General features: G+C 44.2%; 1 protein-coding gene and 1 long non-coding RNA gene across 10 annotated transcripts in view; one reads left to right on the top strand and one right to left on the bottom strand.

Annotated features, from left to right (window-relative positions):
• SLC4A4 (solute carrier family 4 member 4) overlaps positions 1-24,636 on the top strand; it is a 291,521-nt gene that overhangs the window by 24,901 nt on the left and 241,984 nt on the right. For 6 of the 9 annotated variants that reach the window (XM_039542305.1, XM_039542311.1, XM_039542304.1 and 3 more), the window contains exon 1: positions 19,860-20,065. The exons of 1 other annotated variant lie outside the window; for it this stretch is intronic. In XM_039542305.1, coding sequence (XP_039398239.1) covers positions 19,860-20,065 — 206 coding nt within the window. Of the gene's footprint in view, positions 1-17,770; positions 17,899-19,859; positions 20,066-20,296; positions 20,431-24,636 lie in introns of those variants that run through there. 2 more of the 9 variants (XM_039542309.1, XM_039542308.1) reach the window with 2 other exon arrangements.
• LOC120407015 lies at positions 16,825-19,704 on the bottom strand. The gene is made up of 3 exons (XR_005599735.1): positions 19,571-19,704; positions 19,060-19,115; positions 16,825-17,874 (listed from the first exon to the last, which is right to left on the bottom strand). It is a non-coding gene; the product is annotated as an uncharacterized LOC120407015 (long non-coding RNA).

Here is a 24,636-nt window from a genome sequence, read left to right as displayed (position 1 = left end):
AAGAAAAATGTCTGGTTAGCGGAGCTCAGAGACTTGCAGAAGCAGGGAGCTTATTCTAGCAGCATCTAGAAGCCCAAACTGAGAACAAAGCCTCGTGGTGCTAGGCATTATATAGCCCAAGTCAGAATAGACAGATCGCTGAGTCTATTAGGCTATGTTTACACTACCGCGGTAAGTCAACCTATGCTACGCAACTCCAGCTACATGAATAACATACCCTAGGTCTAGTTACTGCGGGGTCTATACCGCGGGGAGTCCCCGTCGAGTTACCTTACTCTTCTCGTCGGTAGTAGACTACAGGGGTCGACTGGAGAGTGATCTGCTGTTGATTTGGCGGGTCTTCAGTAGACTCGCTAAATCGACCGCCGGTGGCTCGATCTCAAAGCGTTGATCCTGGGTGTAGTGTAGATATCGCCTTAGTTTCAATACCACTAGATGAGGGGATCAGCTTGCACATGAAGAGCGCGAGGCAAATAGTAGTAGAGGGAAATTCTCATTCATCTTGACCATCAGGCCCTCTATTCTTGGCTACAGAAACACCGTTCAGAGTTTTTTAACCCCCCCACCCAACCTACTTTGCTGGCTTTTCCCACTCAGAACTGGTTTTTACTGGCTAGGTGACTGTGTGCCTCATGTGTTCTCCCAAAGTTGATTGGCCAAATAACGTAAAATGTCACAATGAGAATATTTTGATCCCCTATCCATTGTGAGAGGAAGAAGGGGGCCAAAATAAATGGTGTAATAGGCCTCATTTTCAAAAGAGTTTCTCCAGCCTGATTCATGCACGCTGACCTCTGATTGTCTTTCATGAGCTGGGTGTACATGCAGTGTGAGCATTTGTGCTCACTTTGCCTGTTGCACTGAGAAGTAGAAGTGACTGGCTGGGTTTGAGGCTGGATTGGAGATGGGTTACTAAGCTTTGGTTAGGACTGGAAGCTGAAATTCAAATTTAACTGGGAATGGAAGCAGCAGCTAAGAGTCAAAACCTGAAGCGCTAAGCTCTGCCCACCACGGCCCCCCTGCAGATTTTTAAAATTCCAAAGGGCTTGCTCAGTCAATGTAACGCTCTGCTCTGGCTAAAAGCTCTTCTGCACCATCTTCTATTACTTTCATTCATGAGGGTCCTGTGTCCCCATATAAAAGTTTAAAGATCACGTCACAGTAGATACTTGGGTCTTTTCAGCTGACTGAAAACCCTTGTGCCTCACGCCATTGAAAGAGTGCAGGTATTCAAATGGAAATACCCATCTTGTCTTGTACTATTTCTGGCATATTAGATACTACGTAGATTATTAAAAATTGATTCAGTTTGATGTAATTTACATGCTGTATATTATCTGACCAATGCTAGCATATTACAGGGACTGCTTGGACAGCACCACAGTAGTGGTTTGTTGTCATTGGCAATGCTGTTACTGAGCCAACTTTTCGATCCGTTTTAACCATTAAGCTGAGTGGCTTGCCGTGTTCATCTGCCCTGACCTTCATGATGGCATGATAAACTGAATGCGTGATGTGTGAGAACAAAATTACACATCTATTTCCACCCAGTGTTTCTCAGAATAATATAATTATGGTTTTAGTAATCAGAATTAAAAAAATTATTTAGTCCCGCCATAATTGTGTGATTCTAACCTGCAATTATTGAATGGAACCTTTGGCAGCATGAGATGCAAAATTGGAACTGATATTCTGAGAATTATATAAAATAAAGCTGGGTAGTGTGTTGGTGCAATTTGTCTGTGCTAGCTACACGTATCAGAAACAATGAAAAGCGGAAGGTAATAACAGAGCTCTAAAATAGGCTCTATTTTTGAGAGGAGATCTAGCTTGAAAAAATATGGGACAAATGTATCTGAGTCATTCGATGCTCCCTCTTAGAGAGGCTAAGAAACATGTAGCCACAAAACATGCTGTAGATGCTAAATTTGATAAGATGTGCTTTATTGTAGTATAACTGTGACTCTCTTAAAGGGCATGTCTAAACACAAACAACATTTTCCTACTCCTGTAGAAATGCTAGCAAGTGAACAAACCATTTATGCATACAACCAATCAAAGAGATGTACAACTCTGCACAAAGAGAGTGGACCTTTTATTAAGACATATTAAATGCAAAAAATAAAACCTGCTTAAAGCAAGGTTGTGGCTGAGAGTTTAAAGGCAGAGTTCTTTCCTACACACCTGTGCACAGTGGATGTAAAATGCTACCACTGGTATAAAAGTGTGAAGAATTCTCATCTGGTAGCATTTTTATATCCATTTTGTACACAAGCCACATGAGTGAAAATGACTTCCTCAGGCAGTGATGAATCAGGTGCATATACCAGGAAATTTAGGGCCTGAGTCTGTTACGCTGAGTAGAAATGGTCCCCTGAGTTGCACAGGGGGTCTCCCTGGATGGTGCAGAGCAGGCATAGGGGCTCCATACCTCCCTACTCCCAGGCTCCACCGTAGGTGGTGGATCAGGGTATGACGAAGGAGAGTGGCTGGTGGGTGCATTGCGCTAAGGCAATAGTCTCTCCTTCCTAGGGCCCTGATAAGCAGATAATAAATTAGAGGAGCCCTGAACCACCCCTAACTTTACCAGACACCAGGTTGACCCCTGCGTTGTCTTGGAATACAGGAAACATAAAGGTGGTTAGAGACACACATTGTTTCCTCTTGCCCCAGGCACAGGTATGGAGTAACGGAAAATCAGGTTCCCAAAGTTAATTGTAACTCAGCCACTGAAAATAGAGGCTTAGAATGAAAAAGTGCCCCCTCAGCCATTAGCTAGTGTCCAGGCACTGTTTCTTTCCCCAATAATATTGACAGAGGTGAGCAATAGTGGACTCATTGGCTTGTTACTGTCTGATGTTCATGAAAACCTCTGCTGCAAGGTTTTTTGTTTTGTTTTTAAATTTGATATGTGATAAGTGAGTCTTAAAAGCCTCAGAGTTCAGGTTGACTTCAGATAAGCACCCAAACTCGGATGCTTTCTGGATCTGCAAAATTTGGCTGGAAATCTCATGGCAACCTTTCCTGTTGTTTCTGTCACCTTCTGGTTCCATTTGGAACACGGGAACGCAGATGTGTGGGGAAAGGAATGGGGGTGTGTGCACGGGCAATGGAGGCACAGCCTAACCAAAAATTTCCAAAAGCTACAAAATACATTTTCCCTATACAGTAACTCCTCACTTAACGTGTCCCGGTTAACGTTGTTAGGTTGCTGATCGATTAGAGAACATGCCTGTTTAAAGTTGCACAATGCTCCCTTATAACGTCATTTGGCAGCCACCTGTTTTTTGTCCACTGCTTGCAGGAAGAGCAGCCCATTGCAGCTAGCTGGTGGGGGCTTGGAACCAGGGAGGACCGGCAGCTCCCCTAAGTTCCCTGTGTGGCAGCCGCCCAGCCGGCTAGCAATTGCCGGCAGTTCAGCTGTCCCTCCCCGCACTGCCACGTGCTGCTCCTGCCCTCTGCCTTGAAGCTGCTCCCGAGAGCTTCCTGCTTGCTGTGCAGGGTGCGGATGTGGGGGGCTAATGTCAGGGTGTCTCCCTCCTCCCTGCTCCTTTACCCCATTTCCATAGAGTGGGGCGGGAGAGACACGACAGGGCGCAGGACGGAGGGAGCTTGCTGGCAGCAGCTGCTGTCTCAATTTGCTGGCCTACTTGAAAAGGCAATGTACTTAGAGTGGAGTCAGCGTACTTAAAGGGGCAATGCATGTCTCTCTCTCTCACACTCAGAGGTGTGGGTCTCTGTCTCTCTGCCATACTATCTCTCTTCCCTCCATTTGTGCTGCCTTGTAGAGCGCAAGGCTACATTAACAACAATGTGTTAACCCTTGAGGGCTCAGCCGAGTGCTAGTTCATCGTTTAGTAGTAAAGCATTCCCTGGGAAATAGCCCACCCTCTGACTTCACCATCTCAACCAAGCTTCACAATCATCATTGCTGTCTACAGTATTTGTTTGTTTAAAACTTATAATCTGTGTGTGTGTGTGTGTGTAGTCTTTTGTCTGGTGAAAAAAATTTCCCCTGAAACCTAACCCCCTCCCCATTATCATTAATTCTTATGGGGAAATTGGATTCGCTTAACATCATTTCACTTAAAGTAGCATTTTTCAGGAACATAACTACAACATTAAGCGAGGAGTTACTGTATTTTATTTAAGAGCAAATTGTGATTTAAATCACAACTCACTCTCTCGGGTAGCAAAATGCAACGCCAGAAAGGTTGAGGAATGAAGTGCTGCGTGAGGCTCAAATCTTGGTATTGCTAGTAGTGCCTCGAGAAGCTGCCTTGTTACCATGGCAGTTGACCACGCCCATAAATCACTTTCTAAGGGCACTGCTGTGGTAAGCTGTGTATGGTGAGGCTGTGGCAGGATTGTAGCAGTTAAGCCTGGACTGCAGGGAGGTTACAGGGAGTGGCTGCATCCTGGGCCCCCTTCCTCATGGGGTGGGCCTGAGCATGTGTATGAGGAGCTGCTGCCGAGCCCCTGGGCCTGCTTCACACTCCACCTCCTGCACTGGCCTGGGTAGCAGTGGCGCCACAGTGGCGGCTCCTGCTCCTGGCTCCACTTGTGCTTCTCAATGATAAATAAGGTAAGCTTTTAATAGTATTAAATTACAGGTTGGGCAGGGGTGGAAATAACTCTTTGTTGTGATTTGTGCCTCACACGTGTGTTTGGGGGTGAGGGGGAGGCTTGGTAGAGGAACACTTCAGAAAGGTGTGGTATGTATTCAGGTCTAGGACTGGACAGAGATTTGGGGAGCTGACTTTTAACAATAAAACTCAAACCAGTTTGCCCATCCCTGCAATTAATATAATGAAGAAAAGTATCCTTTGAAGTGATTTCAAACAAAAATTAACGTTCCTTGGAATCGTCCCATAAGTAGAGCGCGGATGCTTGAGGAGATGGAGCAGGCAGACTTTTAACATCAGGAAACAGGATGGAGTGAGAAGGTAGAACAAGTTTCTTGATTTCATTCACAGCGGAGTAATGAAAATACCATCTCCCCCACCCCCCTGCCCATTCCCCTTACTGTCCATCCTCCATATCCCTACCACATTTGATTCTATCTAACCTTCGCCTTGGATGTCCCCCCATGACAGCTTCCATTCTTCTGGCCCAGGAGGATTCCCCTGGTTACATTTAACACCCTGGTCGAAAGACGACAGGGAACGAGTGTGCACTGGCCAAGAGAAGGACGAGGTCAGAAATTCTCACATTTCTTCAGTGTGGGAACCTCTCCTAATGTTTCTCAAGCTCTATACCTCCCCTGACCTTGTAAAAACCCTTGACTAATTTTAAACTTGATAAGTTCCTTGCCCTTCCTTCAGTGGATTCCTGTGTTGTTGTGATGGCTTAGGATCTGGCTTGGCTTTCTTTAGTGTGTGTTTTTTGGCAGCTGCAAATTGGCCTGGATGATATGTTTTGACTATATCTATATATCTATATAAGTGATTGATTTGTATTGGGCAGGGTGACCCAGAGGTATCCGCCCCAGGCAGAGGCACTCCACTTTGCTGTTTGTTTAGCACCTAGCACAACGGGACCCCATCTTGATAGGCCTTCTGGGTGTTACCGTATTGCACATATTAAATACTACTAATACATGGCAGGTAGGAATGGGGTTAGCTAGACTGGGGAGAGGGTTGGCTGGAGTTGCTGCCAAATAAGACTAAGGACATCACTAGTGCTGAAATCTGTATTGCCACTGCCTGTGCTGTATCCTTTATTGGGGGAGAGCGGGGTATAGAGGTCTTTCCTATCCCAGACTGCCTTCCCCTAGCAATGCATTAATTGAAAATAAAAGAATTGTCTTTTTTTGTTTACTGAAGGGCTGTCCATGCCCTCAGCCCCGCAAGGAAGGGTGAGTCTCAAGCTGCTCCACAGCGAAGAGCTGGAAAGGAGCCCTGAAGGAAGTGCTCTCCCGTGGTGGAAGCATGGGAGCTGGGATTTGGGGCTATGAGGGTGGGAGGGAATGCAGGGATCTCAGGGCTCTGACAGATGTAGATGATCAGCGCGTGTTTATCTTAATGAAACGATGTGCGAGATTCTCCAAAGGAAATATTTTATTCTGGCGCTTTGTAAGCAAAAGAACAAAGGCGTGCCCTTTGACAGCATCCCTATTTTCATGAATGTGCTATACCAAAACATGCTGTCCCTCACGTATATCAATATCCGATGGTGTCCTATTCGAGTCTTGCAAAGCAAGCAGAACAGAATGTTGTCTCAGGGCAATGGTGTCCTATTGCTACGTAAATGATGAAGTGAAGTCTCAAGTTTATTTTTTTTTAAGGCAGCAGATACCAGTTCCATGAATTTTTATTTCAGACAATGCTTTTATTTCTGTTATGCCGGCTGTCTGATGTGGCGTTAGCTATTTTGCTTTCTGGAAGTTGGTGTGATTGAGTCCAGTGGCTCACTGTGTGTGTGGGGGTGGGGGAGCCTTCTGCAGTATGTGTGATTGTTGTGACCAATAGCCAAAGAAGCATCTATAGGTGGTTGAGAACATAGATAGATTGAGCCAAATTCTCTTCTTGGTTACACCTGTGCAATCCCTTTGAACTTGGTTGCCAGTGGTGCCTAGACGCTGCAGAGCCCCTCGGTTCTGGGAAGGAAGGCCCATGTGTTTCAGGGCAGGACCAGGGAAGGTTTTAGCATGTGAGGGTATCTGGCTGCAGGCATGTGGCGAGGGGACTCCTGCTTGACAAACCCTGTCCAACCAAGCCACCTTTCCCATAACACCCACTGATTGGCTTTCCAGCCTCGCCACACAGGCATTTAGTTTCTTCCCACCTCTCTCCCCTGCTGCCAACCTCCCTGTCTCAGCTTGGATCATTTGTGGATCAAGCTGCCACTGTGTGAGGCCTCCAGTGTGGTATCTCCAGCTGCTGCCTATACATGATTAGCTCCCTAGCATGGATCCTGGTCTTCTGCTGGAGTCAGCCCTTCCCCCCTCCCCCTGCACACAGGAATGGGCCTTTCTCTGCTGCTCTGAGTTGGCGCTCTCATCTCTTCAAACTTGGGATGAATTCCTGAGCCTGTCAACCAGCTTGAACTGCATAGTCCTTTTCTCTCTCCTCCCGCACTTGTGGAAGCCGCTCTGCCATAACTCTGCCGTGTGCGGGAAGAGCAGACGCGCTCCCCCCTCAGCCTAGCACATATCTGAGCAGCTATGCAGCAAGCAGTGTTCATTTCTGCTCTATAGCTTTGGAGAGTGTGAGAGTAGGGAGTCAACATCAGTATGGCTCCATCGGGAACTTGCTGCCTTGGATCGGAGGAGAGAGGGCTAGTCTCTGCTAAAGGCAACGTTCAGTGGCACCCTACCATCCTTAGGCTGCAGATCCACAGAGTCTTGGGGTTTGGAGGCTGCATTGCCAGGACAAACAGTGAACCTCTCGGTTTCCTGGCTCCCTTGCCCGCTTTCTGCAGGAGGAGAGAGTATGGTCCTTCATTAACAGCACCTTACATTGTTCTAAATGAAATAATTAAATGAACTCCTTCCCATCTCTTTGCTATTTGTGCCATTCTTACTTTTTCCATTTATCTGAACTTGGACAATGAAACTAGATTAGTCAGTTTTTCACTTTTGATTTGCATCTCTTTTCTACCCAGCTTCACTCCTGAGATTTCCCTGTGCTGGCAGAATTTGGCAATGTTCTTTGGGTTGCAGATACATCAGGGGAATGCTGTTTGTTTTAAAAAATACTGTTTCCATTGGAATTAAACAAAACCAAACTTTTTTTTTAAAGCTTTAGATCTTCAAAAGCTTATGTATACAAAACCTACATTTTAGGTCAGTTTTGTCTGACCGTATCCCCTTTAAATGTTTTCTTTAGAACATGTTTGTATAAAAGAGCCAAGAAGGAGAATGAGATGGAAAAAGAAAGATGAGTAATAAAGCTGCTACTTTCACTCTTTAAGAGGAGATCATGTACATCAGGAAAACACCATCAATGGTGATGCAGAACATATGAGTGAATAATAGATTTAAACTCTTCCCAAAGAAGTGCACAGCGAAGTTCTATACATCACTGTAAATTATATACAACATAAATAGATAATGAATTAAGAAAGCAGACAAAGAGGGTAACATGGTAGAGGTAAATACAATACCAAATGTATAGAAAACCTTAGGTGCACCCACTTACGTTTTCTCATAAGACCAGAAGAGGGCACCCAGTGATATTAAGAAACAATACATTTAAAGCCAAACAAAAGAAATACTTTTGTACACAATGAACAATAGAGCATGTGTTACTACTACAAGAGGCAAAGCTGCATTGGATGGGAAAAAAGGCATAACATTTACATTAATATCTGTAGTTAAATCAGCTAAGATATTATGTATAGGGGATGACAACTCACAAACTTCAGGGCTTGAGTTAACCCCAGGGAATTAATGGTTAAGGAAGAAACTTCCTCAGGGGCATGTTATTGTGTAACAGTCTGTTTGGGAGTTTTGCACATTTCTTTTCAATATCTGGTATAGGCCAGTCTGAGACAAGAGATTAGGAGAATCGTTGGTCTGATCAGACATAGCTGTTTATAGATAACTTACCCGATAGCTAGGGCTCCACAAACTTTCTTCTTAACCCTGCCTTCATAAACAGAGAACACCATATCTTTATGTCGAGGCCTTAAGACTCGAACCATGTTTATCAAGAGCGTATGCTCATCCTAGCCAATTCCTCTGTAAATGGTTTATTACATAGCATGCAGTAGCTATTACAGCGGGGTTTTATTTTGTTTACTAAGGGCTGTATACAACTCCCTGTTCAGCCCTATGGTGCTAGCACCGGAGTTATCTACATCTCTGCAAAGTTAATTACCTGAGCGGTGGAGTTCCAAAGGGGGAGACCTTATCACAATGCCATGTGATATGTTCCAAAGTTCCTGCTGCTGCTGTCTTTGAGCATCTCCAGCGTTCTGATGAGATGTTTGCCAAAAAATGTATTCGTGACCAGTGGTGTCAGATAAAATACATCTTTTGAGGAAGCTCATAATTTCTGATCTGGGATTTTGCTGGCTTTGAAGCTGTCAGGTTTGAGTCCTATACCTCAAACCAGGGCTACTTTGTACAACTTGTAAATAATCACATTAAGAAGTGAGTACTGTTACAGCAGAAGGCAATATTGCATCATCCTTCTGGGATATGGGGACTTGGCACCACGTCATAGATTTGTATCCCTTTTTCTGTCAGGGAAGGAAATAGTCTCAGGCTAAGAGAATATCAGTGGTCTGACATTCAAGCTACTTTCCCCCTGAGGGCAATGAAGGCTCAAATAGAGCAGGCTAGGTATGGATTCCAATTCCAGGCTGAGAAGCAGAACTTCCTTTTGTTAACGTATTCTTTCCCCCAACACCACCTGTCTCCATCTACTTCATGGAAAGATTCCTTGGCCAGAGGGGTAAAAGGGTGATTTCCCAAATGCTGTTTGTTTAGGGTAGCCCACTGGAGGCTTTTTATATAAGATACCAGTGAAGTTGGTGGATTGGCTCTCAGCACCACCAGGATCACATGTAGGGTGGACCAGATTTCAGTGTTTTAGCCAGGGAAGAGTTTTGGCAACTTCTTGGGAGAGACACAAGCTCTCCTTAGTTGCTGCACTGTAGTAGCTACTTCACTAATAGAGACTATTATTTATTATTCATATTGTAATTAAGTGGTGACCAGAGGACCAAGTCAGCATCAAGGACTCATTGTATAAGGTGCTGTATAAAATCTTACGAAGGCCTGGTCCCGGCCCCAAAGAGACACGTTTGTCCAGGATGCTAAGAAGTGTTCTGACCCGAGGAAGGGGCTGAGAGGGAAAGTCAGCATCTTGACAATAATTTTAAAGGAAACTGGGCAAAGGAATAAATCTTCCTGATATACAACCCCCCCATCTATTTAATATGCTGCAGTCTCTCCACCTTGACCATATTGGTAATGTGGGTTTGATTTTAAGAGTAGGCTGAGGTTCAAGTCCTGTTACTTTTCCCCTTCTTGGTACAACAGAGAGTACCAAGAATCTCTGTACTGAACTGCTTGCTACATTCATTTGTTATGAGAGAGCAGAGAAAGGAGGCAGCACAGTTTAAAAACCTAAAGATACCTAAGAGAGTTGGCCTGCTCTGTTCTTTTCACCCCGCTCAGGTTTTATTTATTAGCAGCATGGGTATTTGTTGTTTCGGTATCCTGATAGTTGTGGGTGGAGGAAGTGTATGTTTCAGTGTCCTGTCCTCTGATGCTCTTTGGCATATAAATAAACACCCTTTATTTTAACAAAGACCTCTGTTTTTGGCTCGATGACCAAAGCCTGGTTTGGCGCCTTTTCCTCTGGCGCTGCGGCAGGGGGATAAAACTTGCAGTATACAAAACTGGTTACTTTATACACTGCTGTAAGTGGACATAGTGCTTTAGCAAGCCTACAAAAAGCCACATTCCTCATTCGGTGTATTTCTGTGTTTCACCTGGCTTTCATTCGAATTCCATGTCCATGTGCCTTTTCCAGTTGATCATTTAACAGGATGATAGGTGATGGAATTATTAATATGCGGGTAAATTCTCTGGTGTCCCAGGTTGTGTATTGTATGGCACATTCCAGTAGCGGGCTCCAAAGCTGCAGAAGCAGGACTTCAGAAATAGTAGCAATAATATTAGAGACAACGTGGCGAGGTAATATCTTTTATTGGACCAACTTTGGTTGGCGAAAGACAAGATTTCCAGCTCCACAGAGCTCTTCTAAGCTCCAGTAAAAGATATTAGCTCACCACCTTGTCTCTAATATCCTGGGACCAACCTGGCTACAGCTCTGCTAATAATAATCATATGGCCTTCTCTTCACTGAACAGTCTTCTAGCCACAGCAGAATAGGAGGCATTTCCCCAAGTACCAGTAACTACTGAATTACAGATAAGGTAAGTTGTTATGCCACACCTAAATTTTACAACTAGTATTGCCACCATCCCTGCCCTGAAAAGTTTACAATATCTTTGCTATTTTTTCACACTATTAAACTCTGCAGGGAGGTCAAAGCAATTTTTGCACCATTCCACTCTCTCTGGTGCAATGTTTCCAAAAGGGGATTCTAATCTCACTACAGAAGCAACAGGAGAGAGGCTTTATTCTTCCCAACATACAGAATTTGGCAAGCAGACCTTTGCATTAACAAATATAAAGGTATTTGCAAGGATATTTTAGACCACCAACCAGGCCCACAGGTTACATCATAAACCTAGCAAAGCAGACAACCACTGTGTATTGTAGAGATAAAACCACTGCTAATGTTGAGTTCAAATCCAAGGAACAGGTTTATTTCAGCATAGGGTCAGAATGCCACTCTCCAGAGATCAGCTGGGGTATAGCAGGCCAACATTTACAGGGGCAAAGGCTTAAGTCTCAGTACACTCCTTTTACACGCACAATGACATCATATCTTTTATTACTACCCTCCTCTGATTTGTTTAATAATTAATAATATTTATTATCACACATGAGGTAAGTTCACCCAATCACTGTTTCACTTCCGTAAGTGTAAAATGTTTGAGGTGATTACTTGCAAGCTCTTGACCTAGAACATATATTCATAAAAATAAATCGGTCTGGTTTAAATCCCCTACAGACAGAAAGTAAAAAAACTCAGACTTATGGATAGGGTGCCTTCCTTAAATCATCTGTTATCTCTAGTTATTGCAGCACATGGAGTAGATGAATATGCTCTGGCTGAAATTTTTTAAAACGTTCAGTGTTGGGAGCCCTGCAGTACTGAAGCATTCAGTGAGAGTAAATTACTGAAGAAATAAAGTCCTTCGCTGGGGCTGCCTGTGTTCTGAATGGATGTGAGTTACACAAACCCATAGTGTGTTAACTTTGCTGCAAGCCATTTTTAAAAGTCAGTTTAGAGAGTATGAAAGGTGCTCAGGATGATAGTCCTACAGAGCAAAGTCCTCAATATCAGCACTGAACAGGGTCAACAAGAGTCAGTGGCAATACCAGGGGTCCCAGACCCCTCTAATAATGGGGCCTTCTTCCTATCCTGGAAGAACCACCTCTGTGTATGAGAGGATGATTTATTCTTCATTCAATCCTTCTCTCTCTTCTGAGATTGCTACCAAGTGGTGTTTGGTGATGTGAATGTTTGTCCGCTAGCAACTGGAATAAGGGTCATCAACTCATCTCACAATATGTTACTGAACAGCCAATAGAGAGTGACTGTTGCCGTGCTCCTGAGACATCCAGTTCACCCCTTTTAAATTATTACTATATTCAAATTTCTTTTATTGATTTACTTTTCAAAGGAAGCTGAAAACACTAAAACAACCTGGATATCAGTCTCTCAAAATTTAAATTAAACACATGTGTTTAGGCTTAGATTTTCAAAGGAGACAAAGACAGGCAACCCCAAGCCCCTTTGAAATTCAATGGGAGTTTGGTGCCTAACTCCATTAGGCTCCTTTGGAAATCCCAGCCTTAAATGTTAAATTTAAGTTTGCCTGAGAATGTCCTTTCTAACCTCTTCATAGCTTTTGGAAACTTTCACCTGTTGGGCTAAAAAACCTTTCCAGCCTTAATTTCTATTCAAAGCTGAATTTCTGGAATTCTGAACCAGAGCGGATCAGCTGTTTAGGAGTAAAAGGACAATGGAAAAAATATTTTTTCCAATTACCCAAACCCCCCTCCCTCCCAATGACATTATTTTGAACAGCTCTACAAAATGATGGTGGTTAGTTCAAATAGGGTCTGGATATAACCCTCAGAAAAGCAGTGGTTAGAGCATTCCACTAAAAACTGGTGTCATAGTTATGAGTTTCCATAAAGTGCACTTCAGACATACAAGCAGCACTCTTATTAATAATACCACTAGTAGGAACAGCACAGGGTTCTGAATGAAGGTTGGGTGACCCGTATGTACATTGCTAACTTCAGCTGTGTACTGAAAAAAATAACGGAAGGTTGTGGTGAAAGAGCATGTTCCCTGGTGCAGTGACTGTTGGACCCAAAACTCACTGAAATCAATGAGAATCTTTCCATTGACTTCAACGGTCCTTGACTCAGACCCTATATGAGGAGGAGGCCTCTGTGACCCTGCCTCAGTCAGGCCCTGATTTAGCAAAGCACTTAAGTCTCAGTGACTTCAATGGCTCTTAAGCACAATGCTTAAGTACATGCTTTAAGTTCGTTATATATACTTAAGTGTTTGGGACTGTGGCCTGCAGGAGTCCTTAACCGAGTGCTCACCCTGCAAGAGACAAGATGTTTGGGTGGAGAGTAAGTTTTAAATGTATTTATTTTCTTAATTCTTTTAAGAGGCCCTGTTAAAAGAACATGAAAATTGCATGGTAAAAATACTCAAAGCCAGAAAATGTCAAGGGTAGGGTTGCACAAATAACTTTAACTCTGTCCTCTTGCTCATAGGTGTCCAATTTCATGATCACACATTATTTCTCACATAATACACTAGAGGTCTGTCGCATCTTAGGCACATTTAACATGCGCGATTTCAGCTTTACGCGGTTGGCAAAAACAAGAACAAAACAAACAAAAAAAGAGAAAAATAACAATTTAAATACTGTTTCTGTAGTGCGGGCGATTCCGCCCGCCATTACACTCTATGTAATTTTGACTATATGCGATTTTCGCTTTACGCGCTGACTGCGTAACGTAACCCCAGTGTAAGATGAGGCAGACCTGTATAATCTCAAAAAGTGTTTCCTACATCCTTGTAGGGCACACCTATCTGAGTACCCTGACAGGAGCTCTTGCCTTATTCATCACAGATATTTCATATAAATGACTTTCTTGGGCTCCCTTTCTCTGACACATACAGAGCCACAGACAATACGCATGCATACCTAAAGCTGCAGACATTTTTAAGGTTATCTTGTATTTGAAAAATAGCATATGATCATGTAATTAAGCTGTATAGCAGTGATTCTCAACCTTTTAGGTACTGCAGAAAGTCTTTCTTGGACACATCTCCCATAAGTTTCAGGCCTTCCCTCCCACCCAACCATACAAATAAGACAGGATAGTCACTACTCCATGAAACCTGCTTACGTCCCCCATATAGAGATGCTCTGCTGTATGTAATGTAACTCGTGTGTGGACTAGCTGCTATTTTTTTTGTGAGGATGTGGGGCGTTGCTGCAATGACCAATGGTGTTTCTCCTTTTTAGAAGGTGGGATCCTAGACTGTAGACAGCAGTTCAAACACTGCCATGCTGTAGTTTACAACAGGCTCTGGCTATTATAGGATAATGTAATTGTTAAATACAAGTTCTTAATATGAAGAACACCCTATGTCACTTTGACATTTCCTGTGTTCTGAGCACTTAACCTTGCAACCTTAATGTTCAATTAAAGTAGCTTTTCTGGAATATGGAACAAGACCAGCCACCAAAGTGGCTGATCTAAATCATGTATTCTCCATAGTAATCCCCTCAATTGACATGAATGAAGAGACCTGTCAAAATGCTCCAGGAGCAGTTTCTTCTCAAAATGGTACACTGTACTCTTGGTTACAAAGTGCATCAGTTTATAGCTAAATCTGTATAGTTCCTGCATGTGATTCCACTTTAGCAGAGCAGCATGGGATTTTAGCTCCTTTAACTATCACTGCCTTTGAACACTATGAGGGCCTGATCTTGTACCACTGAACTCAATGGGAACTTTGCCATTCACTTCACTGGGAATGGGATCAGGTTTGTGAGTGTGCAGATGCTCAGAATTAGGCTCTTGAAACATGGTGCTTACGAAGGGCTTTAACTGCACTTTATATTGAATGGTGTTCACAGCTAGCCAAAATACACTGGACTAGGAGAATACACAGGACCTGCTAATCTAGTTGCGAAAGCAAATAGGTTTAATCACATTACGCCCATAAAAGAACGTTATCTTGGTAGCAGGTTACTAAGAAATACTGTTCTATTTAGACTTCCCTTCAGTAATCGAGGCTGGGGATTAAAGAGAGCGCTAAATTTCTGATTCTTGGAGGCTCAGACAAAAGCAGACAGTACAAATATTCCTGAGAAGCTGAAACACATCACATAGGTCCTTCTCAGAGGACTATATTGACCGCAATGTCTAGGTGCAATGGGAAAAATTCCTCTGGAGATTTGTGCACTGGCTACAAAGAAATAAAATCTTTTTATCATGTACTGCACCCATGAAAATTAACTGATGTTAAACATCAGATCCCATAGTCTCTACTCAGGCTAAATTCCCACTGACTTAAGTAGGAGTTTTGTCTTCGTGAGAAGTGCAATCTTAGGCCTTGGTGCAAACAAGTCACATGCTTAAGTTACATCTCTATTCAGAAAAACACTTAAGCGTATGTTGAAGTCAGTGGGACTGAAGCATGTGCTCAAATGCTTTGCCGAATCAAGACCTTTAATGTGGTAAAACATTTGCAAGGAATACTCTAAATGGCAGCTCTATGAGAAGAGTGTTGGCAGGATTGGATCATCAATGAAGAGGGTGCCTGGATACACTGAATGCAATAGAAAAATATTGAGATCAACAAGGAAAATTAATTTTAGGTTAGAATATAAGTGCTGAACTCTCTCATTTGTACCAAAATCTGCAAGCATACAACACATCATGCAAATCAGATTGATTTGATTCGGTTTTGTTTCTTCAATCACAAAGTGAGAGCTAATGATGAACTGGATTATTGTTACATTTTTGCTATAAATTTCTCCATAAATAGGTCACCAATTCAAATTTTCTGTATGTGATGGTATGTCAGTCAGTCAGTAAGTCAGCTGATTACTTGGTAGGAGAGTTACCTATAGAAAACAGCGTGGCCTAGAGGATGGGGCACTGAACTGGCACTTAGGAAACCAGGGTTGTATTCCTTACTCTGCCATTGACCTGCTGTGTGATTCTGGGCAAGTAATTTCACCTCTGTGTTTTCTCTCCCACCTTTTGTCTGTTGAGACATAAGCTCTTTGGGGCAGGGCTTGTCTCTCACAATGTGTATGCACAGTGCCTAGTACAACGGAGCTCCAATCTTGGTTGGAACCTCTAAGCACTATGCAAATATGAAAAATTATGTACAATAATTCAAAATAATCAAAGAAAGCCCGAGTGACAGATGTCACGGCAAATCCAGATTCTTTATCAAATTCCCTACTATCTAGGTAACAATGGCTGTGCTCTTCTTCAGACTTGGCTCGGGTCTCCGTGGTCGCTCTTGGCATAGGGACTTTGGAAATGATTTTTTGGGGCTTTAGATCATTATGAGTAGGGACAGTATTTTAAAATTTGAGTTAATATGATTCATAATAATGCAAAATCAGTTTTTAGGCTAAATGAATATCTAGGTTTAAAATGATAGTATTTCAAGTTATAATCACTTGTGGGGAAAAGTGGAATTGTTTTTGGCAGTTAATTTCTTCCAGTAAAAAATCTAAGTAATGGGCATCTTCTATGGATGCTCCATGAGGTGCTTTACTCATGGGTATGAATGTGACTGAGAAGGAGCATTTGACATCTATGCTGCTTTTTTGAATGGCAAGAAGCTACAGAGCTACTTGGAACAAGGAAAGGAAGTGACTTCTACTGACTGGGTGCATTAGGTCCGGAGGCCCCCTGCTGAAGGCCTCTCAGTCCTACTGCCCCCAGAAAAGAGCAGTGGAGGTGGGTCCTCCAAGCTACCTAGAGCGGCTGTGTGGGTAGCAGCCAATCATAAAGAAGCTGCAGGGAAGCAGCCAATCAGGATCCATCAGACTCATATAAAAAGAGCTGCGGGGCCAGCATGAGTTCAGTCAGGACTCCTGGGTGGCTGTAGGGCTGGACAGAGCAGTTGCTGGCAGGGACTGGGGGAGCCAGGAAGGTGCAGCTACCTGCCAGGACTTGAGTAAGACAGGGGCCACAGGGAAGTGGCCCAGAGAAAGACAGTTAGTTAAAGGGGTGTGGCACATGGCTGCTACTTAGAGGTCTCTGGGTCTGGACCCGGAGTTGTGGGTGGGCCAGCCCAGGCTCCCCCCCACCCCCGGGGAAGTTTAAACAGGCTAGGGAGTTTAAACAGGCCCAGGGCAGGGCTGTATCTGGAACTATTACCCCCAGAAGGGGCCTGAACTGAGACCGTCTCAGCTGAAGAGCTGGGGTCAGTGGGAAAGCTGGGGTCAGTGAGGAATCAAGTGAAGGCAAAGAATCTGCAGGGAGGATGGGGCGCTGCTCCATCCCAGAGCAGGAACCTTTGCCAGGTAGCCAGACCCCAACTTGGGGGTATCATGAGGGGCCCTGTTGGATGGATTGAGCCAGAGAGGGCTTAACTTCAGAAGTTAGTTTACTAAAAGGGGACACTAGATCAACTAGAACTTTAGCTTTGATTATAACACCACTCTCATCACCGTAGGATCTGATCACCTTCCTGTAGAGCATTAAGTGACTTGACTAACACCTGTCTCTTCATAGATGGTTTTCTCTCATCTGAGACTGGGGGAATGATGAAGAGGACAGGCAGGACCAAGAAGGGCTGGGAATTCTGCATAAAGGCTGCTGCAGCCTCTCCTTAACCGCATAAATCCCGTGTACCCTCCTGCTACTGACTGCAGTTGCTTTTCTGGTTTTACAGCAGGCAACTCAGTCTCCCCTTATGCAGTGTTCATAAGGGCTACAGGAGGAGAGCACTGCTCCTGAGCAATTTAGGGTATACACGGCTGAAGAAAGCAGATGCCATGTGAAGATCCCAAGCTTTCCTGATGGAGTGGGATTTGCGCCATGTGGCAACTTCAGCCTCCTGGTCATCACAATTATGGTGTTCTTTCTGCTGCCTGTTTCCTCACTCTTCCGATGAGCCAGTCTTTACTACTGCAGAGTCCTGGTGCTTAGAAGCTGTTGCACGCCTCACTTCACCTCTGCCTGGACAGTAAATCTCAGCAGAAGAACCCACTCTGAGAAGGAGAGAATTTGGGAAGGTTGGTGATCATTTTTATCCTTGCCCCTGTTTCAGTCTGGGAAGAGTTCTTTAGGACTACATTAAAGTGGACTACGGAACCTTTAATGCACACCAGCAGGGTCTGCGTGGACCAATTAATGTGCAACATATCAGTGCACTTTAGAAATCACTCCCCTGTAGTTGTCCATGTTACTGCTCTGTGTGTATAAGCCCGGGAACAGGGACATCTCCTGTATAAACAAACTGCACAGGGAAAGGGGTGAAGTCAACACTAATTGAGTAACCATGTCTGGCATTTTCCCAGCATTTATTGGATAAACACCAATTTGATTTTTTTTGTATTGGGGGTATTGTATTGGGTGTTTACCTAAAATCAGAAGCCCCACCTATTCTACATGAGGCTTTGCTCACAATGTAGTCAAACTGCACAAGGCTCCTAGTACAGCTGAATGTCTTGTTATATGTTATCATATGATCATTGCCATGCTGGAAATTAGAGACCGTTTTACCAACACTTATGAAATTATTTCTTTTTTCTGACAGATATTATTGTGAACTAACCAATTGGTGTTTCTTTTGGTGGAAAACTGATAAATAGAGTACCTGTGAAAATGATTTTTGCATGTGATGGCAAAAGGAATAGGTATAAAAAAAGCTAACCAGCAAGTAAGAATGTATGTAGAGAGTGCTGTTGCCTTACGTCTTTCTGGGAGTGTAATGTGGCAGCCAGCAGCCCATTGTGTTTAAAGAGAGAGGGTGTGGGTGGAATTGGAAATGTAAAATTTTATGATTAGAATTCTCAGATTAGAATAGGATTTTTTTTAAAAGGTCATACTTGTTAGGCATCTGAATGGGGGTTTTGTTGATCCAAATGCCTTAGGTGAAGTAATCTGGGAACTAGATTGTGTCATATACACCTATTTTCCCCAGGATAATGCCAGCATTCACAGCTGCTGAAAGGTGGCCTTTAAAAATAAAAAATGAGCTTTTGGAAAAAAAATACAGATCCTTCCACACCTGCCGTTTGAGGCTATTGAACAAAGCTAAGCACTCAAGTACTACATCACTGTATTATGAAGGAAACACTCCTGATACAATTATATATGGCATGCTGGGGTCAGCAGCCCTTGAGGCTAGACCTTGAATCTCTTTTTGATTTTTGCTTATCTCAATAACGTACCTTTCACTTGCCTTCCCTCTATCCTGTCATCTTTCACTAAGCCACTGCGTGGGTTCCTGAAAACCAAGGTTAAAAAAAAACAGCTGTCACCAATCTAGACTTTTAATTACCATAATTCAAAAATGATGTAAAAAAAATAATTCTGCATCAGTATCCTGTACTCTTAATCAAATGCTGCCCGAGGGGGAGTGTTAGCTTCCTATCTTCCCCACTTTCATCCTGTACAGTCCCTCCTGTAGAGCTCTTTCCAACCAGGATGTGCCTGGCAGGCACCTTGCACCCTCACTACCACCCCACCTTCTCAATAGGGTTTACACCTCCCCAGATTTTTGAGGGGGAGGAGCAGGATGCAGATTTGCATTTCTTTCCCGTGTTCTTGTGCAATACGAGCCTGCAGGGTTTCATATTCAGAATGTAACGTAAGGGGAGAAAAATCCGCCTGTGTTACGGGATGTCACACTTTTGTCCAACGTTATAAAATATGAAAGGTGTCAAGAGCCCCCCCCCTTACTGTGACCGCTGTTTAATGGTGTCACTTAGTCCCTTTGGCTTGGCGTGTAGGAGTTAGTCGCTGACACGGTCTGTTCGTTGTTTCTTTTCTGTACGCGCTTGATCGAGCAGGAAACTTTCCATTCTGGATAAGCCCCCGCTGCTGTGCAGCGTCTCGGGTCCCACCTCTCCGCCGGCCGGGCCGGGCCGAGCGGCCGGGCTGCGGCTGGGTCACCTCACCCCGGCCCGCACAGGGTGCGACTCCGGGCTCCTGTCATCACCAGGCTTCAGTGCCATTGGAGGAACTGAAAATGCTCCGACCGCAGCTGGCGGGGCCCCTCCCGGCGGGAGGCGAGTGTGTCTCCCCGGGGGCCGGGGGGAGAAACAGCCCCCGAGGCGCCTCTGGGACGCGGACCCCCGCGCTGGCTCTTCCCCGGGACGGGAGCGGGCGCAGCCCGGAGAAGTCGATCCCCGGCCGGCCCGGGGCAGGAGCGGAGCCCGGGAGAGCGCCGGGAAAGTGAGTGCGCCCGTAACACCCGCAGCGCAGGCCCCGCCCCCGGCCCCTCGCCGGCCCGCCCGGGGCCCGCTGACGCCGCGCCGCGGCCATGGTACGGGGGGAAGGGGCCGGCCCGAGGCGCCGCGCGGCTTTAAAGCGGCAGCGGGGCGGGCGCTGCCGGCAGTGCGGCGCGGCGCTCGGTTCGGCTCGGCTCCCCTCTCCCGGCCCCGCCAGGCACCCGCGCTCCGGTCCCGCCCCGCCCCGCGCGCAGGGGCCGCTGCAGCTCCCGCCTGGGCAGCCCGCCCCCCCCCGCATACCCCGCGCTGAGTCCCCGCTACCGCCGCTACCGCCACGCTGGAGGAGCGCGGGGGACCCGAGCCCCGGAGGTGAGCGCGGGCTGGGGCAGGTGGGCTCCGGGCGGGGCTGCGCCTGGGGAAACCGCCCACCCCGGCCGCTGCTTTGCCTCCCGGGGCGCCGCGCCGGGGATGGGTGGGAACGGCATGAACCCTGCCCGGGCGTTTTACACACCGCGGTGGGGGGGCGGCTGACAGGGCTCCACCGACTGCAGCGGAATCACCGGCCTCCGCGTCCTGCCTAGGCAGAGAGCGGGGGAAAGAACTGAGCACGTGCGTTTCCCGCGAGTGTCGCGGCGTGCGCGGCCCACGGGGCATTTATCGGTTGGAAAATAAGTACAGACACGAATGTGTGCGAGGGAAAATGCATCTGTTGCACAAGCGTGTGTGTGCAGGACTGCGTGTGCAACTGGATATGTCTGTGTGTGTATACACATGCACGCACAACATACATGTCCAGCACTTAGGGAGACAAGTTGTGGCCCAGATCCTGCACCCTGATGTGCACAACTGGACCCTAATGGCCATGCAGACTTGGCCGTTGAAGTCAGTGGGGCTCTCGAAGAGCGAAAGGGTCCATTGGCATGGATCAGTTGGCAGGAACTGGGGCTCTTGTTGCATGTGTACAGTTATTTTATATCGCTTTCCACAATGGCTAAAGTAATTCTTCTATTAGCATTCAATGTGTCATATCTCTGATGAATGCAGCATTTTACTTGCATGAAGAAACCACAGGCTTGCCACTCTGAGAACTGCAAATGCAATCACTCTTTCTGTGGTAAGTTTAACTGAAAGTGGCTGTCTTGCACTGGCAGAGTGCTGGATTGGTCCTAAATGGGAAATGCATACTGCTAAGTCTGACTTTTTACATTGGACAGAAGAAAAAATCTTTTCCCTCAGTTTATCATCTGTGTAATCCCTCCCCCCCCCTTCAAACGCATCTGGTGTTTACCAGTTGATACCTGACAGTTTTAAAACAGCTTTTATTTGGAAACTTTTGATAAATCAGTAAAGCTTACTAATTAAACAGTCAGCAAGAACCATTTCAAGGAGATCATATTTCCTTAAAGTCTTCATATCTCATCTGGCATTTTGCTGAATGGGAATATTCCACTCCCATAAATGAGCTGAGAAATGTTTCTCATCCAATTTTCTCTCTCCTCTTTCTTGAACTTCCTGCTAACAGTTCTAGTCCTCAGGTGTTCCTCTCTCAGTAAGGAGCAGACATGGAATTGAATGTTAAATCATCCTTTTGTTCTCATACTCTTGTTTTCTGCTGCAACATTAAGCATTATTCTAGGTTTCCTTTATTAGGAGGGCATTCTTTTAGCACCTGTATTCAAAATTTTTTATAGTATTTCATAATAAATGTCCTTAGAGCTTTATGGCAACTTTGTTTCAAAATATATGGCACATATCAGGCTTGATGCTGCAAGGAAGGTATTTAGCACCCCTGAAAAGTGACAAGCACGTTCAGCTTCCACTGAAGTCAAGGAGCTCAGCATCTCCAGAGGATTGTTCCCTTAAGCCTGATATTGCAGACACTTATCAACTGAGTAACTTTATTCATAGACATAGTTCCATTAACTTGGAGGGGACATCTCCTGTGAGTAGAGTTACTCATGTGCCTAGGTATTTGCAATGACCCTAAGGCACAATGGTAGTAGCTTCACTGGATTTGTGTTAAGACATATTCCACAGAGTACAGAAATAAGAGACTGACGAGTACAGTTTGCTTTGTATCTAAAAACTACTTCACACTTACAACATGCTTACTACTTAGGCATAACTGGAACAATTAAGTCCTATTTTTCCCATAGTTAAAGTTGGCTTGATGAATTTTGTGTGGGAGCAGAATTTGCTACTTGCTAACAAGCTATCCTGTGCAAATATATCCAGTTCTTATTTTGTTTGGAAACCAGAAGTTATCTGCATATAAAAGAGGCAAGAGTCTCCATACTAGAAATAGCTTAGTTGTAATTACCTTTAGTTCCCATTCAGATGCAGAATCTTAAATGGAATTTTGTATTTGTATATATTTTACATTGCAGGTTAAGGGACGTGTTAATTTGCAGTGGTCTGTCTCTTTCAATATCTTGCATGTATTTCAGTGCAGAAGTAAGTGCAATGTCTTTCAAAGTGACTTCTGTGGTTTTGTGGTGGAATCACAAAAATGAAAAGGCTCTGTTTCATTTCCAGGTTTTTGCTGACATTAAATTGTAAGGATATGGCTCTAGCTGTTTGTGAATGGCAGTACAACCCTGAGATTCAAGTGGTGCCTTGTTTGTTGTTCCTTCTATTTTTTTTTCAGACTGAAAACATGAAACAGTAACAGATTTTGTTTTACTTCAAAGGAAAACATTTCCCCCTCCCATCTCCTCCACTTTCATTATGTGTGAATTTCCGCTTTTTAAAAGAGTTGGCAGAGATGACTGCCTGATACGTTGTTGATATAAGTTGAAAATGTGGTGCAAGGAGAGCATAGGTGTGTGTTGCCTGTATTTGTTTTTTTTCCCCAAGGGGTGATGCAGTAAACATCCTGACTTGTTAGTTTTGTATCATCTGGAGGTTATTTTAAGTAATTGGATTTTAAAAGAAATACTGTAGGGTAACCTTCACAATACATGCTTATAAATCTTGCTGTCTGTCTATATATCACACATACTAAGACCGCTGATACCTTGCACTGACAACTAAAGAGGAGATTTATGCGCAAAGTGCACATTAAAGGAAAATGTCTCTTAAGAATTTTCTAAATCATGTTGTTCTCTGATTTGCCTGCCCGTCAATGAGGGCGCTGTACTCAAGTATGAGAAGTTTTTTTTTTTTTTTTCCAGTGAAAGCAGGTTAAGTTTTCATCTCAAAGGATCCCTTGTTGCGATAAGAATTTGAAGATGCATTAATATGATATGTAGGAGATGTATTTTTTTGTTAATTAATGGAAAACTGGTTTTTAAGAATAAAAAGACAGTCATTCTGTTTCAGGAAAAAAAAGTTTTATATCAAGCAGCTATTCTTAATAGATAAACTCTTAGTCTATTTTACTACCTGCCTGTTAGTAAATACAAAATAGTTCTTTTGTAGACAATGACTTGCTGGATTAGGTATTTTCTCAGGAAGCTGGCGTTAGTAAGAGTAAATGCATCTGTGCTCACTTCCATTCATTATCTCTGCAGTTTTTTTTTCTCATTCAGTTAGTGCAGATTGATGCTCTTTTGACTGAATCTTAAGCCTTTCTGTCACAATTGCATAGGTAAAAGGATTTGTAATTATCAGGCAAGCTAAGTCGGTTGTGTCACACTACAGCGTGCACTTTGCCCATTTGTTCCAGTTTTGGATGTGACCAGGGATAGGAGGGGAGAAATGATGCAAATTCCCCTCCATTTTGGCGTTTGGGTTATGTTCTCCTCTGAAGATACTTTATTGAAAATTAGTAGCCCTGATGCCTTTTCTGTGGCCCTATTCCTTCCAGTCTGTCACTGTGCACCACAGATTATGGTGACTTAATTATAACAGATGGCTAGATCCTTGCCCTGCTCTGCTGGCCTGGCTTTGAGGTATTTTCTCTGTATATTAGCTTCAGAATCTGGACTCTTACAGGAACACTGAATCAGCCTGCAACTCCAGGCTCAGGTCCATCTTATTATTCTGTGTCAAGAGCAATCATCAGCTATTGTGTGGCTTAAAATTTGTGCAGAAAACTTGAAAAGTATGACTTTAAAATCCACACAACCATGGAACTTTAGATTTAAGATTGATAGAAGTAGAATGTCTGGATTATCTCATGTCCCTATACTAATCTTTGTGGTTTTGGATACAAAAGTGTGATGGGGGACCACATCTATCTCAGCTTGTTTAAAAAAAAATACACACCCTTCTGTAATAAAGAAAACTGGGGTGGGGAGAAGAGAAATCCCTCTCTCAAACTTGTCCTGTTCCTGTGTGGCTTGATAACAAAATAGAGATCTGCACCATTGGTGTAAAAACTGAGTGAAATCCTGGCCCCATTAAAGTCAATGGGAGTTTTGTCATTGGCTCCAGTGAGGCCAGTTTTTCACCCTGAACCTTCCTCAGTACAGATTAGACAAAGGATAGATCAATCTGTATTTGCTTTAGATTTCAGTTTCCTTGGGACAGGGGCATTCCTTCTTGGGTTAGCACAGTGCTGAGTCTGCTGATAGCACTTGGTTTAATAATAAAAAGCTGTTAGTGTGTTGTGTAAATAAGAAGTTAGAGCTT

Source organism: Mauremys reevesii, linkage group 5 (genome assembly GCF_016161935.1).
Source record: "Mauremys reevesii isolate NIE-2019 linkage group 5, ASM1616193v1, whole genome shotgun sequence".
In the NCBI taxonomy this organism is placed as follows: Eukaryota; Metazoa; Chordata; order Testudines; family Geoemydidae; genus Mauremys; species Mauremys reevesii.
This window is presented reverse-complemented; position numbering and strand designations above follow the sequence as displayed.